General features: G+C 36.5%; 1 protein-coding gene across 1 annotated transcript; it reads right to left on the reverse strand.

Annotated features, from left to right (window-relative positions):
- Positions 1-368: 368 nt before the first annotated feature.
- Positions 369-833, reverse strand: LOC127121693 (jasmonoyl--L-amino acid synthetase JAR6-like). Its single transcript, XM_051052142.1, has one exon. The coding sequence runs from the start codon at positions 831-833 to the stop codon at positions 369-371; it is 465 nt and encodes a 154-aa protein (XP_050908099.1).
- Positions 834-17,743: the final 16,910 nt, after the last annotated feature.

The raw sequence follows: 17,743 nt of genomic DNA on the forward strand, positions 1-17,743 counted from the left end.
AAAACGCCGTAGTTCGGCTAAAAGATTTCCAAAACTTAGTGGATTCATTTTAAAACACAAGAGCACTAAGGCTTTTCATTACCAATGGGAGAAAACTCAACCTGAATCAACAATCCACCATGCGAGGACGGCTTCAACATACTAGTGAAGGGTTAACCCTATAATAAGTATGGAAGGCTTACAATCAAATCACTAAGGACAAGGTAAGATTTACATCAACCACTATGGTAATTGAAACCTATGGCTAATGTATGAAAACATATTAACAATGGACAAAGCCACAAAACAATTGAATGGGTGAAGTTAATTGATTATGAGTATTCACAAAATATGGTCAAAGTATGATTAAGGTTCAATTCAAAGAAGTGTTATGAAATGGAGTTTGAAAACTTGGATGCATTTTCTACTGATAATTGTAAATCATTCTCGCTATGCTTGTCAGTGGTTATCGTAAGCAAAAGACCACTCCCGCGCATGTACTTGATTTCCGGAGTCGAATTATGGAATCCCATAACCTTAACTATATCTCCTAGCCTATACCTGTATAAACCTGCGGGATTGGTTAAAACAATCTCATACTCCTCGCCGATCTTGACATCAGTTAAACCAACTGCTTCGAGCTTTACTTGAGTTCCATCAAGTTGTGTGATTGGAATGAATTCAAAGTATGCAATTTGAGGAAGAACTGCATAAGTAGCAAATTCAGGAGCTACTTTAGGATTCACGTTGGAAGAAATCCAGCCTTCCGAAGAACCGTACTCGGAAGTCACCAAAGGAACTTCTCCAGCATAGTGTCTCAATTTGTTCAAATAAGGCTCCATTGCACCTGTCATGATTCCTTGAATATACTTAACATTAGGAAAAAGCTCTGGTATCAATCCATACCAGGTTTCTAATTTGAAAAGACATGAAGATGTTTGCACAACATGTATCAAAGTTTTAAAAGCAACATGTGAAAAGGTAGTTTTTGGCAACAAAAGGGTGTGGATGAAGGAGTGTAAAACTTCTCAGAAAGGTCCACCTCTTGAGATCATATAGAAGATGATTCAAGTGTGTCCTTAGGAATAGGCAAATGAGCAATAACAAATAAGCAAAACAGGTGATACCGGATGCCAATTGTTGGACTTATACCAATCTCACAACAAAGGCGGATACCGAATACCAATAAATGGATTTACACCAGTCTCCTAAAACAAACAGGGATATCGGATGCCAATAAATGGAATTATTCCAACCTCCTAAAGCAAAACAAAGCAAAAAGGGTGGATACCGGATGCCAATCAACTGGGCTTATACCAATCTCCAAAGAACCAAACAAACAAGGATACCAGATGCCAATAAATGGGCTTACTCCAATCTCCCAAACAAGACAAAACATGGATATCAGAAGCCAATCTATCTGGACTTACTCTAATCTCCAATATATGATCATAGGAATACAAATGCCAACAACATGGTCTTACAATTGAATCCTCACATACAACAAACAAACAGAAGCACTAAGCAAAGAGGACATAAGTGGCCAATGAAATGGTCTTACACTCAATCCCTTCCAAATCATAGGAACAATGGCCAATGAATGGACTTACAATTGTCCTCAACGGGCAATCAAAGATGTCACAAAGATATGAAATGATGATCATGCAATAATGAACAATTAATGATGATAAATGCACAAAGGCAAGCAAGCAAACATGTGCAGATGAACCAAGCAATCAATTAAACAAAGTCATTTAGCACACACTATATCCAAGCAATTAGGCTCAAGCAAGGGTTAGACTTTAAAGTCAACTGGAATGGGGTAAATGGTGCTCTTAACCTTAACATTGAAAGTTAAGGTGAAGCAGATGAAAGGATATGAGGGGTGTGCCTCATTGCTCTTATCCCTGGTCAGGGAGAGCTTTGAATATCAGAAGGTGTGGGAGTTCAGAAAGTTGGAACTCTCTCCACAAGTTAATGACTCTATAGATCTTGGGTTAAGATCCACAATGCATCAACATGTAATGTGAGCAAAGGGACGACACACAGAATAGTAGGAGATGGACTACACATCTCTTCTATCTACCAATTGCCTCATATGAGGTCTTTTCCTGCTTTGGGACAAAGATAAACAATCACAAACATTGCCTCTTAAGGAGGACTTCAGACAGGTGCCTGGCCAAGTAACAGGCCAGGTCTTCTAGACTACATGAAGAAGAGATGTTATACCTCAATGCTTAAGCTAGCAAGCAAAGAAAAATCAAGTTCACAATGAACTATAGCAACTAAATGTACCTGTGGAAACATCAAACAAATCAGTATACTATACAGACAATCAACCAACAGTTAATGCAACAGACAACCAATATAGGCAAAGGCATAAGCCACAAGTCAATCCCAATTGAATCAACTTCAACCTACAAAACACACATTAGTAATCAAAAGCAAATATCAAATGCTCTCAAGATGAGGCATCATCAATTGTGTAACTTGCATGTGCAACCTGAAACAAAGCTTCAAACATGAGAGGTAAACCCTTAGGCCAAAGCCTAGGGTCAAAGATGAGGAAAAAATTTAAAACAGAACATGAAAATTCACAAGAACCAAGTTTAATCAATCAAGAATAATATCCAAGTGGTCTCATGTCAAAAGCATCAACCAATTTCATTTCATAAGCAAATCATGTCAATGTATGCAAGTTGGAAGCTCAATGATGCAAACAGAATGATCACAAGCATATTAATTCCAAAATGGCTCAATAAATCTCAACAAAAATCATGTCTAAACAGAACATATCCAAGGATCAACACACCAAAAATCATGGCATTTGGACAAGTATAAGCATGTCAAAGAAAATCATCAAGTCATGGTAAGCATAAACAAGCTCAAAGGAAGCACAAATTGATGCATCAACTCAAGGCAATCCTAAAACAGAGATAACAAGTGAGAAATGATTAAAACCAAAGCCAAAACAAACTTCAATGTGTCTACAATCAATGTACAAAATTTCAGGCTCATATGATAAAGCATAAGAATTTCACAAATCATGGAAGTTCAACACTCATCCAAAGTCCAAACATGACAAGCCAGAAGAGAAAATCTCAAACAAATTGGAAATGAATCTAAAAATTCTACAAAACATCATGAACAAACTTAACATCCAGAAGCAACATCATGCAAAAATTCAGATCATTTAGCAATCAAATGGCATGGCAAATAAAATCAGCAACATGAACAAGAAATGGTGTGACACACATTGTCACACCTATATTGATCACATCATATCTCACAAACCAGAAATGCAAAAATAGCAAACTCAATGCCAAAATATCAATTAGGATCTCTAGTTTACACATGCAAATTTTCAGCTCCATTGGATCAAGCATCATGATTTCATAAAAGAAATGGCAAGCAATGTGCAATGAATGACATGCAATAACAAACCCTAGGCAATTTAAAAATCTAACCGAGCACAAATTCTGGAAAAATCATCAAAAAAATGAGGACACCATGATGAACATGGCACAAAAAATCTCATGTGAATTGGATTATTATTTTAGGAGTTATGAATTTTTGAATGTAGAGAAAAATTAAAAAAAAGTGAAAGGAAGCATATGAACATGATAAGCATATATGAGAAAATACAAAAGCCAAATGTGCGAAATGTTGGAGTCGGAATCGAACCGCGCTCGAATTCAAATTGAGGCGCCACTTAATGAAACGCACCGTTTCATTAAGTGAGGTGGCACGGTATGATTGGTGCATGGGAGACAAACAACCAAAAGCATGCAACAGGCAAAGGCATAGATCAAACGAATTCTGGAGAGCTTAAACCCTAACAGTTCATGCACATTCATCACGTTCATCATCATCAAGATCCAACCATTTCAGAAATTCATAAAACGTACATCATTCGAATCATCTTTCAACACACATCAATAATCCAGCATCAATTTCATCTAATTCAAGATATATCAAACGGATCGAGCAAAACAAATTTTAACATCCAAACTTCAAATCATGATAACTATTTCAATACAACATGAAAATTCAAGATCTAAAGTTCAGAATGATCAGTAATGAGAGATCTACAAGATGCATATGATAGTTTCATGAATTAGAGCAATCGAATTCTAACCTCTATGAAGATGCAGAGCTGGAATCGTGTGAATCTGGCTTGGAAATGTTGAAACAGAAGCTCTATAGTGCTTGGATAGGTGAATGGATGCAAGATTTCAGCTCAACAATGCTTGATTCTTCTTGAAATCTCAATTGCCATGGGAGAGCACGAGCTTCAACAGCTTCGAATCTTCAAGAATCCTCCAAGATTTTGCTTCAATCTACTTCAATTATGCATGTAAATCATGAACAGATCAAAGGCAAAGCAAAAAATATGAAGAAAATTGATGAAGAAAGTTGAGAGAATTTGAGATGAAAAATTTAGATCTGAGTTTGTGAAGTTCTTTTTTTGATTTTCTGTTATGATTAGGGTTTTATATCACCTGCTAATGAAGCTTCTTAATCATGATTAGCAAAAATGCAAATGGATTAAGTGAAATGAAGATTTATGCAAAATGGCAAAATCACCCCTATTGCATGTGCATGGCATGAACAGTCACGAATTTCACTTGGAATGAGCTGCAAAACCTTTTTGGAGGCAAATGGAATTGGTTGGAATTGAAAATAATGCACATTTTTCAAATTCACATTTTCCCACCAAAATTCAAAATGAAATCAAGTGAAAAATGCACTTTTTTTGTGATGAGTTTTAATGAAATGTGATGCATGATTATGATAATAGAGATCAAGAGAAAATTGCTCCAAAAAGAACCACATGAATTGGCCTTTTGGTTCAAAAGTTATGCTAGCTTGAAGTTCAAAATCCATTGACAATGATTTGATCATAACTTGCCAACCACAAATAAGAAATGGATGTTCTTGGACTTTTTGGAAAGGTAAGAGCAAGATATTAAACTTTCATGTTGGACAAAATTTGATTTGAAGCTTGCTTGATGATGTAAAGTTGAGGAGAAGACCTTTCCATTTTTGGCAGTTTGAAATTACAGGTCACTTGCTATTTTTGGCAACTTTTCATCTGACCTCAAATTCTCAATGATGATGTTTTACATGTTATATGAGGCTTGTATGGACATGAATGAGACCTCTCCAACCATCTCCCACCATCAGATCCCTGATTTTATGCACAGTTGACCATAGTTGACTTTGCTAGGGTTTCAGTTGACCTAGCTATGCTCTGATGGGTTTCAAACCTCTACCACTTGAGATCTTGATTCAAAATGATATCACAACTCATATGAACTCTTGATGGATGATCATGGGGCCCAAATTCTTCAGAATGGCCACCATCCATTGCTCAATGGCTGACTTTGACTGTCTTGACCTAATGGTTGCTTCATCTGCAAGTAACAAGGTTAGATGACATATTTTTGTACTTTTGGTTAGTAAACAAATGAAAAGCAATGATATACAAATGCAAAACATGCTTGGTGATCAAGAACCACTCTCAAAAGATGGCCCACCTACAAGGAAGGAGGCAAAGGTGCACAATGATCCTTGAGGCAATGATATGATATGATATGATGCCATGAGGGATCTTAGGGACAAAATTGGGGTCTTACAGGAAGCAACACGTGTCAAATGGAAAACTCATATATTGGGTAAATTTTTCTCAACCTTTCCCTTTATGTAAACATCTTGAAATAGAGTATGATAAATATCATACCCCAAAATTTGCTCTACCTATTCTCATTTCATCTGGCCAATGGCTCATGAATCATCTGTATACACTTACCCTAATCATTCATTGTAGGATCATTCATTTGTACTTACATTTACATGTAACATCATTAACTTACAGGCTTCCTATTAGTCATGATACAAGATATTGAGTTATTGTAAGAATTCTATGGATTAGGGTTTTGTATGGTATGTGTACTTGTGACAAGCTTGTGGGATCATTATGCTACAGTGGACTTTTTTGGGGCATAGTTAACTTTGAATCTTGAATTTGCTTGGCTTAAGTTTTGAGATCCTTAATTTTGGTCAAGACACTTGATTATGTTGGAATACATCATGAACAAAGGAAGTTGGAATCCATTTACACAATGTTTGACTTTTGGTCAAGAAAGTCAACTATGAAAGGTTGACTTTTTATTGACCATTTTCTTATGAGGTTTGTACATGTCTAATTATAAATGGTCCATTTGTTCTCTTGATCAAAGTATTGCTTTCCAAAGTTACAAGATTCAAAATTCAAAATTCAAAAGTTCAAATTATGGAAATGGAGGGAAAAGTGTATTTCTTAAGAAACAAGTCAAATGTTATACATTCAAGGCCAAAATTCACATTTAAAATGTCAAGAATACATTACAAAAGGGCACATTTGCAAGCTACACAAGAAATTCTAATTTTGACCTAAGGTTGACTTTTGGTCAAATAGTTGACAAAAGTCAAACTAAACTGTAAGACTAATTTTATCTTCATCCTCTTGATTCTCCATGTGGGCATCCAAGTTTTCTTCAAGTCCATTCCAAAGTCCCATCATGGTGTGTTTCCATGTCAAACCATTTCAAACCATACAAAGCCTCAAGACTTTATTCCTTCACCATACCAAAAATAGCCCTACAAAACCTAAACCACAACCTGTACTAAACCAAAGAAACTCATCATAACAGCATGCAAAAATACGCATACATCACATCCTTTCAAACCTACACTACCAATTCCATTATTAATGCCAATCTTAATTATCTTGATTTAACACACACCAAGACAAGGTCAGTGCACACATAGAAACACGCATAAGCCTTCATGCATAGCCAAACCCATCATACAAAGTCATGTCAACCCACATTCAAGCATATCATACTATGTCGTGGCAATTCCAAACTCATACCAACACTATTATTATACAAAATAATGCACCCTAAGATCATAACATTTACAGTTTTATACCAGTCCAGTTCTATACATACATTTACATATAGCCCATAATATGAGGTCCATTATGAACAATAAAGCACCTAGCAATATACAAACCATATCATCATAACATAAGGAAATCCGTACAAACATGTACATAACAACCCTATTGATACATACATCACTTTGAAAAAGAGGTTAGTTTGAGTTTTAGGAGAGATAAAAGTTGAAAATAATAAGTGGGATGGAGAAGAGTACAATGGTAGAAATTTTGTGGTGTTTGGTGGTGCCCTACCGCCGGAAGCGATTTTCGGAGCGACATGGGGCTTTCTGGCCACCATAGATATTAAAGAGAAGGAGGGAACGTGTTTGGAAGAAAATACCGAATGAGGTAGGATTGAGTTCCTTCGTCCCATTTACCCTCACTCAATTGGGCTTCAGCAACCCAAGCCCAATGTGTTTTACTTTGCTACACCCTTCACAATGCTAATTCATCATTTGTCTCTGAAAACAACAATAAAAAAGGAACTCGGGCCTTCAAAGGCATGGGCTCAACGACCATTACACCTGCACACCCTTCCTTAATTACACCATCTAGCATATTCACTTATTTTCTTAATTATTGATTTTATTTTATTTTAACAATTTTTCTAAAACACATTAGAAATAGACATTTAAATCGACAAAATTCATTAGGTTAGGAAATGTTAATTAGATTTAATTATGTTTGGATTTAATCCTTAGTTCCAATTAATGATAGATTATAAATTAGGGTTTTTTTAGCATACTAAATTAAATTTCTATTGCCTTTGCTTATTTCTCCATAATAACATGTGTTTGATGTGGATAGCTTGAATCTTGGCATGACCCCCTTGTCAATTTATTAGTTGATCAAACATCTTTTGATAAATTAATTAGATCGATGGCTTAAGACTTTTAACATGATTTTTAAAGAAAAATTTGCATGCTCTCTTAGGGTTTACATTCAATTGAGTGATCACAAGTCCCTTGATCACTTGATTAGAGCTAGATCTTTAGACTTGCACCTACGCATATTCCCTTAAGTCAATCCTAATTCCATTCTCATTCAAAACCCTAGAAATAGGTGAACATCAAGTCATGAACATAATAAGCTTCATCCAATTCTTTAAAACACATCTTGTTTCATTCTCTTTAAAATAAAAATATTCTTTTCTTATTAAACTTCAAAACACTTAACCATTCTGATGTGAATTGTGTGCCACGAGCCTTAAGAAGTGGAGAAGGAATAAAAAGGATTATTCCTATCCTTATTTTGAATATCTTTGGATACAGGACGCTTGACTCGATTGTTCAAAGTATTCATCTACACTCATAGACTTTAGTGCAATTCAAATCAAAATAATTTTCAACATTCATTTTAAGATCAATTCAACAATCAACAACAAAAAACACCTCTCTTTGGGTTAATCACCATCCTGTAGTTAAAATACCCATCTCTGGATCATACTCTCTTTGAGATTAATCACCAGTTCCTGGTTAAAATACCTTTCATTAGATTAAATGCCAAATCTTGGTTAAAATACATATCTTTGGGTTAACCACCATTTTATGGTTAAAATACCCATATCTTGCATGTTTTTATTGTAAATCCCATGGTTTAGGAAAGTCCCCCTGTTGTAGGCCTTGATCCTCGAGTCTAGGCAAACCCTTACAACACTACATTGGTTTAGACACCATAACTTGGTTAAAGACACCTCATTCATGGTTAATCACCACTTCATGGTTAAAATACCTCATTCTTGGTTTAGACACCACAACTTGGTTAAAGACACATCATTCATGGTTAATCACCACTTCATGGTTAAAATACCTCATTCTTAGTTATGACACCACTTTTATTTCTGTTCTTGGTTATGACACCACTTTTATTTCAGTTCTTGATTATGACACCACTTTTATTTCAATTCTTGGTTATGATACCACTTTTATTTCAGTTCTTAGTTATGACACCACTTTTATTTCAGTTATTGGTTATGTCACCGCTTTTATTTCAGTTCTTGGTTATGTCACCGCTTTTATTTCAGTTCTTGGTTATGACACAACTTTTATTCCAGTTCTTGGTTAAGACACCACTTTTGCAATTCCTTGTTTTTGGTTAAGACACCATTCTTTATAATTCTTTGTCCTTGGTTCAAATACCACTTTTTAATTCTTTGTCCAAACAAAAATTTATTTTCACAAAAGAACTGTTATAATTCATTCCTTAGCAGTCAGACTAAAAACTTAGAGCATCAGAACTAAGATCAAACCAACTAATGTCAAAACACTTCTAGCATACGATTATAATATGTTCCATAAAATCAACCAACAACTACTTATTTTATACCACGAAGTAAGGAGCTATGACTTTCTCATTGCACTGTGAGAATACGTTGGCACAAGGTTTCAAAATCTTGGCGAGCATAATAATCAATAAATTATTTTTTCCTTAATTAAAATCAATCGCAAGTAACATTTAGATAATAACATCCATACACGCAAAGAACAATTAAAATGATCCCCGTTGAGTACAACGGATGTGAGGGGTGCTAATACCTTTCCCTTTCATATCAACTTCCTTTCCATTTTCTCTTCCCTTTGAATTTTATTGATATTTTTCGTTTCTCTTAGAATAAATCAAATTCAATGGCGACTCTGTTGTATTTCAAGCGTGCGATGCATTCAGGTATTTTTCGCGGCATGACAATAATATTTTAAATGACTCAAACATTACGTATAAAAAATGTTTGTCTCTAAAAAATAAATTTTATGAGATAAAGAAAGAAAGTGAAATGTTGCAAATTAAAAATGATGAATATCTTAAAATCATTCAAAACATGCCGCTAACTAATTATGAAATTCCTGAGAAACATAAGAACCTCAATGAAGGAACGAGTGAGGTTCATTATCAAAATCCTTGTGAAACTCAAAAAGAGAATAATTCCTTGAAAACAAAAGTTGAAGAATAACAAATGATATTACTAGATTTATAAAGTTTACTAAAATGTTTCAAAAAATCTTGGGATCTCAAGTAGGAGTTTTTAACAAAGCTGGAATTGGATTCAATACTTGCAAAAATCAAAGGATTTACAAAAAAAAATTGTGTCCCTAATATCAAGGATGAAACAATCAAGAAGGAAAACCATGTATACAAGCAAGAAGAAAGTTTTAAGAAATATGTCTACAACTACAAAGTTATTTATGTTCGTGAAAGCAAAAATAAAGAAATCTAAAAGGAAAAATTTATATGCAAAGAGGGTGAAAGTATCAACAAAAATACAAACAACGAAAAAATTCATAAAAAGATGTTGTTATTGCAAAAAAAAAAATAACCATTATGAATCAAACTGATACTTTAGGAAAAAGAGAAAATGTTCTTATTGCAATAAATTTGGTCATCATGAATCTAAGTGTTTTAGCAAGACTAAACATCTCATAAAAATTAACTCTAAGAACTCGAGTCCATATGGTTACCCGAATCATTATTAACTTGTGATGTAGGAATATCTTTTGGAAAACAAGAAAAAACTTTGGTAGTTGGACAATGGTTGCTCAAGATATATGACTGATGATAGAAACTATTTCTTATCGTTCAAAGAAAAAGATGGTGGATCAATAACTTATGGAAATGGTGTCAAATCCAAAATCAAAGGTATTGGTATCATTGGTAAGAATTATTCTACTAAGATTGAGAGTATTCAATATGTGGAAAGCTTAAAATATAACTTACTAAGTATAAGTCAATTATGTGATAATATCTTTGAAATTATTTTCAAACCTAACATGTATGAAGCAAAACAACTATCCTCGGGAAAAACTATCTTTTCTAGATCAAGAAAGAAAAATATGTATATCTTAAACTTAGATGAACTCTCAACTGATTTATTCTTCGTGTACATAGAAAAAGATCAATGGATCTGGCGTAGAGAGGTTAGACATTTAAGTATGAAGACTATTTCAAAATTATCCAATCTTGATCTAATTAAAGGTCTTCCAAAAATTAGTTTTGATAAAGATAAAATTTGTGAAGCTTGCATTAAAGTAAAATAATTCAAGAGTAGTTTCTATTCTAAAAATATAATTTTTACAAATAGACCTTTTGAACTTCTTCACATTGATCTTTTTTATCCTGTCAAAATTGCAAGTGTCATCACTATTGTAGATGTTTGATTGGCTGCATTTTGTGGTAAAACACTAACTGGACTATAATGTCTTGACTGATGTCATGACATGCTTTGGAGATGTTTGATTGGCTGTATTTTGTGTTTAAACATCTAACTGTACTCTGATGTCTTGACTGATGTCATGACATACTTGAGTAGTATGCTGCAGGTTTAGCTAATACAGGATTTACTAAATGTCAAACTAGATGTTATGACATTCATCCCTGACAGCAGATACTGAGGTATAGAATAGTTGGTTGTCTATTATAACTCAGTATTTATTTCAGTCTGTTTATTCAGGAGAATAACAGACCTGACACAAGGCCTACTGTCTGAGTGTCAAACTGGATGTAGTGACATTCATCAGTGACAGCATATACTGAATAATAGGCAGGTTGGTTTTTCTGCTTCAGTTCAGTATTTATTTCAGTCTGTTCTTCAGGAGGATAACAGACCTGGCATAAGGCCTTTTGTGAAAATGTCAAACTGGATGTCTTGACATTTATTACTGTAAGCTGATACTGAAGTATAGACTGGTTGGTCTTTTACAGTACAACATTTAGCACAGTCTGTTTTCAGGAAAATAACAGACTTAGCATATGGTATATGTTCTGGACGTCAAACTGAATGTTGTGACATTCATTCCTGACAGCATATGCTAAAGTATAGGATGGTTAGTTTTTCTGTTTCAGTATTTTTCTCAGGCTATTCTTTAGGAGTCCAACAGCTGAGCTAAAATCCAGGAAACTAACAACTGAGCTACAATTAGTGAACCTAACAAATAGCTTATTTGTTAGCACCCTAATATGTGGAAATTAGGTTAACTTGCTTAACCTTAATTTTAGGAAATACAAGTACAAGGCCCAGGTGCTGCAATATAAAAGGATGGCAATCCTTCTTTCAGAACTCAAGGGTTTTTAGGCGTGAAGATTGTATTGTTCCATCATACTTCACTACTGTATTTGTGTGTGTGTTTTGTATTAGGTGTATATTGTGAGCCAAGCAATTATCACTTAGATGATTGCATTGGACTAGGGTGTTCATTGAGTTGTAAGTGTTGTGTCACTCTAAGCTTTTAAGTGTGAGTGTTGTGTATCTTGATTAAAGCTGTTAAGCACAATCAAGAGTTGTTTGAAGTGTGACTTCACCATTTAACTTTAATCTAATTAAATGTTGTAATCAGTGAGGTGATTGAGGGGGAGTGAGTAGGAACTCTGGTCTTAGTGTAAGATTGAAATTGCATTGGGTAAGTATTAAGTGATAGGATTAAACAGGTGGTTTAAGGCCTGAATTAATACTGATAATAGTGGATTTCCTCCTTGGCTTGGTAGCCCCCAGACGTAGGTGTGTGTGACACCGAACTGGGTAAACAATTCCTTGTGTTATTTACTGCACTTTACTTTTAAGTTCTGCAGAATTCTTGTCTGCGCAGAATTGGATGTCATAACATCCCGTGTGACATCGAAAGTCTGTTAACTAGAATTTCAATTGGCATAAGAGCAGGCACCCTGCCTGTTAATTTCTGGGTGAGATATAGGGAAGTTACTTTCTAGTACCATGGACAAGGATGCAGGATACTCAAATAGACCACCCATGCTGGATGGTTCTAACTATGATGACTGGAAACCTCGTATGATAGCCTTCTTGAGGTCTCTAGATAGCAAAGTCTGGAGAGCTGTCAATAAAGGATGGGAACATCAAACGAAGACAGGTAAAGATGAAGTCAGTATGCAAATTCCTGAAGAAGAGTGGGACAAGGAGCAAGAGGCATTAGCCCTTGGAAACTCTAAGGCCTTGAATGCACTGTTCAATGGAATAAGTAAGAACATCTTCAGACTGGTGCATCACTGTGAGCTGGCTAAAGAAGTTTGGGATACCCTCAAGATAACTCATGAAGGTACCTCCAAGGTGAGGATGTCTAAACTTCAGATGCTGACCACCAAGTTTGAAAATCGGAGGATGAAAGAGGATGAGACTATTCACGACTTCCACATGAATATTCTTGAAATTGCCAACACTTCTGGTGGCTTAGGTGAGAAAATGACTGAAGAGAAACTTGTAAGAAAGATTCTTAGATCATTGCCAAAGAGATTTGCCATGAAGGTCACAACCATAGAAGAGGCTCAAGATATCAGCAATATGAAGGTTGATGAGCTTGTTGGTTCACTCCAAACCTTTGAAATGGGCTTATGTGAGGATGTTGAAAAGAAGAACAAAAGCATAACTTTTGTATCAAATACTGAAGAGGATTCAGAAGAAGGAAATAATGGAGGTAATGATGGTCTTTCAGAAGCTATAGCCATGCTTGGTAGACAGTTCAACAAGTTCATAAAGAAGGTTGATCAACAGGGCAAACCTAATGTCAAGAACTCCTCATCTGATATCAGTAGAAGATCAAAATATGAAGAAAAGGTCACCCAAGGCAAGGGAATCCAGTGCCATGGATGTGAAGGTTTTGGTCACATTAGAGCTGAATGCCCTACCTTCCTCAAGATGCAAAAGAAGGGGCTATCTGTCACCTAGTCTGAAGGAGATTCTGAGAGTGAATCTGAAGGAGAATCTACTAAACATGTCACTGCACTAACTAGTGTTTGTGCCTCTGATGATGACTCAAGTGGAGATGAACTTACCTTTGATGAACTTGCGGCTTCATATAAAGAGTTGTGTGTCAAAAGTGAAGAAGTATGCATTCAAGGAGAAAAGCAGAAGAAACTCATCAAGGAGCTGGAAGCTGAGAAATAGAAGCATCTGGCAGTCATAGATGGCCTAAATGGTGAGATAGCATTGTTGACATCTAAGCTAGAACAAATGACAAAATCCATCAGAATGCTGAATAAAGGAACTGACACCTTGGAAGAGATCCTAAAGGTGGGACAGAAGTCAGGAACCATGTCTGGTTTAGGCTTTGTTGAGAAATCCTCAACTGAACTCAAAAGCTCAAAGGATGAAGTTCAGAAGTTCAAGCAGAAGTCACCACCAATGTCTCAACATCAGGGAACCAGGAGGAGTAACCATCAAAAGAAGAAATTTTAGAGATGGAGATGTCACTGCTGTGGGAGATTTGGTCACATAAAACCCTTCTGCTACAGGCTGCATGGTTATCCTAACCAGTCCCCTCAAGTCAGACCTAAGTAGAAGGCATCTAAGCATAATACCCCCATTAAGAAACAACAATGGGTTGCTAACCAGACACATCAAGTCCGACCAAAGATAACAGGAAGTGAAGCTGTGGCATGGAAGACTTGGACAACTTCATTTAATAGGAATGAAGAAGATCATATCCAAGGAAGCAGGTAGTGGAATCCCAAATATGCTTATGGATGAAAGAAAAGACTGTGGAAAATGTCAGGTGGACAAGCTAACCAAAATGCCATATTCCAATATGGGAAATTCAAAATCTGCCAAACTTATGGAACTGGTGCCCATGCACTTACGGGTACCTATGCAGGTTGAAAGCCATGAGTTATCCTCACCTTTTAGACCGCATCAAAATGGTGTAGAAGCAAGGGAGAAACAAAATTGTGTATCATTGTCCACTGCAGAAGCTAAGTACCTAGCATCTGGTAGCAGGTGCTCTCCACTGGTATGGATGAACCAGATGCAGAATGAGAACAATGTCACTCAGAATGTCATGACATTGGATGTTACTCAGTTTGACAAAGTTAGGGGCAAAGTGGGAATGTGTCCTTCTGAGAAATTATAACAACTAATGATATTAGTTATTTACTGTTTAATAAGTCAACTTATTAAACACTTGATAGTGCACTCTGATTGGTCAACAAATAATAGATACTGCTCGTACAACAAGCGTTACCTATTCCATCGTTTCAACTTTCAGTCTTGCAAGCTTTCTCTCAAAGAAACTATTCATCTCTCCTCTGAGATATTCATCATGTCGCACCAATCCGACTCATCTTCCTACACGACCATGTCTGATTCCTCCAGCTCTGAGTCTTGCAACCCTAACTGGGAAGATCCTGTGGCTGACGCTGCAAATACTTCTCATGCAAGAAGACCTAAAGAAACGGTCTCCGGATTCTCCTCAGCAATCGCATTTGATGAACAAACCAGGGAAGGCTCCAGGTATGTGCACAATGCCGTTGCAACTATGGTGACTGGGATACTATCTGGTAATCATAAGGTTCCTGGGGTCTCCGTTCCCTTAAACACTATCATACCTGATAATGTTACATGTCAAGAAAACGCAGTCGTCTTAAGAAAGAATGTATCTGACGATGCTGAGCAAACTGGTGCTCTTGAGGGGTCAAATATTGACAAACCCTTAGACAATGTGGGGGGTGAGGAAGTCCATGTCACTCATGATGTCAGTGACAACCCTAAGTGTGCAGCTGAAACCGTAGACCTAGAGGAGTTTTCTGATAATGAGTTGTTGACCTCAGTTATCCCTAGCATAGCCAAAAGGGTTAGGACTAGGAGAGAAAAGAAGACAGTGGTGCAGAGGTCCCCAAAAGGGAAGATTGATGTGGCAACTTCTCCCAACCCAAAGGTGACAGAGAGTTCCCTCAAGAGGAAAGGGCATGGTCCAACAAAATCTTGGAGCAAAGAGGTGCCCAAGAAAATGAAGACCAAGTCTGTTGTTGTGGAGTCTGATTTAGATGTCCCTTGCGATGTCACAACATCTCTGTCAAAGAAGAAGCCAACCACTAGCAAGCTGGCAGCTAGTGTCCCTGAGGTACCTATTGACAATGTATCATTCCATTTTGCTTCTAGTGTGAACAGGTGGAAGTATGTCTATCACAAGAGGCTGGCCTTGGAGAGGGAACTGGCTCAGAATGTCCTGGAGTGTAAGAAGATTGTAGACCTCATTCAAGAGGCAGGATTAATGAAAGCTGTGACTCAGCTCTCAAAGTGCTATGAGACTTTAGTAAAGGAGTTCATTGTCAATGTGTCTGAGGAATGTGCTGATGGAAAGTCTAAGGAATTCAGAAAAGTTCATGTGCGAGGAAAGTGTGTTAACTTCTCTCCCTCAGTAATCAACATGTATTTGGGAAGACCTGATGTAGCTCAACCTGAGCTGGAGGTGACTAACAACACAATCTGTCAAGTCATCACTGTTAATCAAGTCAGGAAGTGGCCTCTGAAAGGTAAGTTGGTGGCCAGCAAACTCAGTGTCAAGTATGCTATGCTACACAAAATTGGAGCTGCCAACTGGGTGCCCACCAATCACAAATCTACTGTGGCTGTGCTGCTTGGAAAGTTCATATATGTTGTTGGAACCAAATCAAAGTTTGATTATGGAACCTACATTTTTGATCAAACCATGAAACATGCTGGAAGCTTCTGTGTGAAGAGGCCTATAGCCTTTCCTTCCCTCATATGTGGCATTGTGTTGAATCAATTTCCAAACATATTGACATTAGACATCACTTCATCAGAGATCTGGTGAAAGACAAAGTGATTACCTTGGAACATGTAGCCACTGAACTACAACTTGCTGACATATTCAAAGGCTTTGGATGCTACTCAGTTTGAAAATTTAAGGGGCAAATTTGGAATATGCCTCTCTGAGGATTTATAGCAACCAATGATGTTTGGAATGTATTGTTTAATATTTCTAATTATTAAACAATTGAAAGTGTGCTCTGATTGGTCAACAAATCATAGCTATTTCACTTGCTGCAAGTGTGTTAACAAGATGTTAAGGGGATATCCTAACATGAGACAACCTATGTACCTGCTGAAGTTCATGCAGGAGTGGTTCAAGATGTCATACACAAAGTCATGGCATCTGATATACCTGCTGTGAAGACAGAGTGTGTCTCTACTTGATCAAAGCTGTGAAGCAAGATCAAGTGGATGCTGTCTTGATCAAGGCTGAGAAGCAAGATCAAGATTGGGTTTCTGACAAGTCTGTGTAATTCTGTTTTATTTTGGTCTGTAATTTTAAGTGTTGCTTTGGCAACATTTTTGACAAAAAGGGGGAGTAACACCTGTGGTGGTGCCCCAGGACAACAGATTATATGCTATGTGCTTAAACAGATATTGAAGATCCTCTAATCCAGAGGTTGTGCAGCAGCTTGATAAGTGTGAATGTGTTGATGTGTGCATTATGTATGTGTGCTGCTGTTACGAGTTTTTATTTGACTTCTATGTGTGTTGAGTGTGCTGCTGTTAGCAGTTTTTATTTAACTTCTATGTGTGTTGAGTGTGTTGCTGCTCTGAGTGTATTAGCTAGGTTAATTTCCCTGCTAGATGTGTGTTTTTCCGCTGCTGTGAACTCTGTTGTGATGCCAAGTTGTTTTAGCCAAAAATGTGCCAAAGGGGGAGTTTGTAGATGTTTGATTGGCTGCATTTTATGGTAAAACACTAACTGGACTATAATGTCTTGACTGATATCATGACATGCTTTAGAGATGTTTGATTGGCTGCATTTTGTGTTTAAACATCTAACTGTAATCTCATGTCTTGACTGATGTCATGACATACTTGAGTAGTATGCTGCAGGTTTAGCTAATACAGGATTTACTGAATATCAAACTAGATGTTATGACATTCATCCCTGACAGCAGATACTGAGGTATAGAATAGTTGGTTGTCTATTATAACTCAGTATTTATTTCAGTCTGTTTATTCAGGAGAATAACAGACCTGGCACAAGGCCTACTGTCTGAATGTCA

The sequence above is a fragment of the Lathyrus oleraceus genome, chromosome 2 (genome assembly GCF_024323335.1).
Source record: "Lathyrus oleraceus cultivar Zhongwan6 chromosome 2, CAAS_Psat_ZW6_1.0, whole genome shotgun sequence".
Classification (NCBI taxonomy): domain Eukaryota; kingdom Viridiplantae; phylum Streptophyta; class Magnoliopsida; order Fabales; family Fabaceae; genus Lathyrus; species Lathyrus oleraceus.

Excerpts from the sequence above, each read along its gene's own strand:
- LOC127121693 (XM_051052142.1), bottom strand. The coding sequence starts at position 833 with ATGACAGGTGCAATGGAGCCTTATTTGAACAAATTGAGACACTATGCT.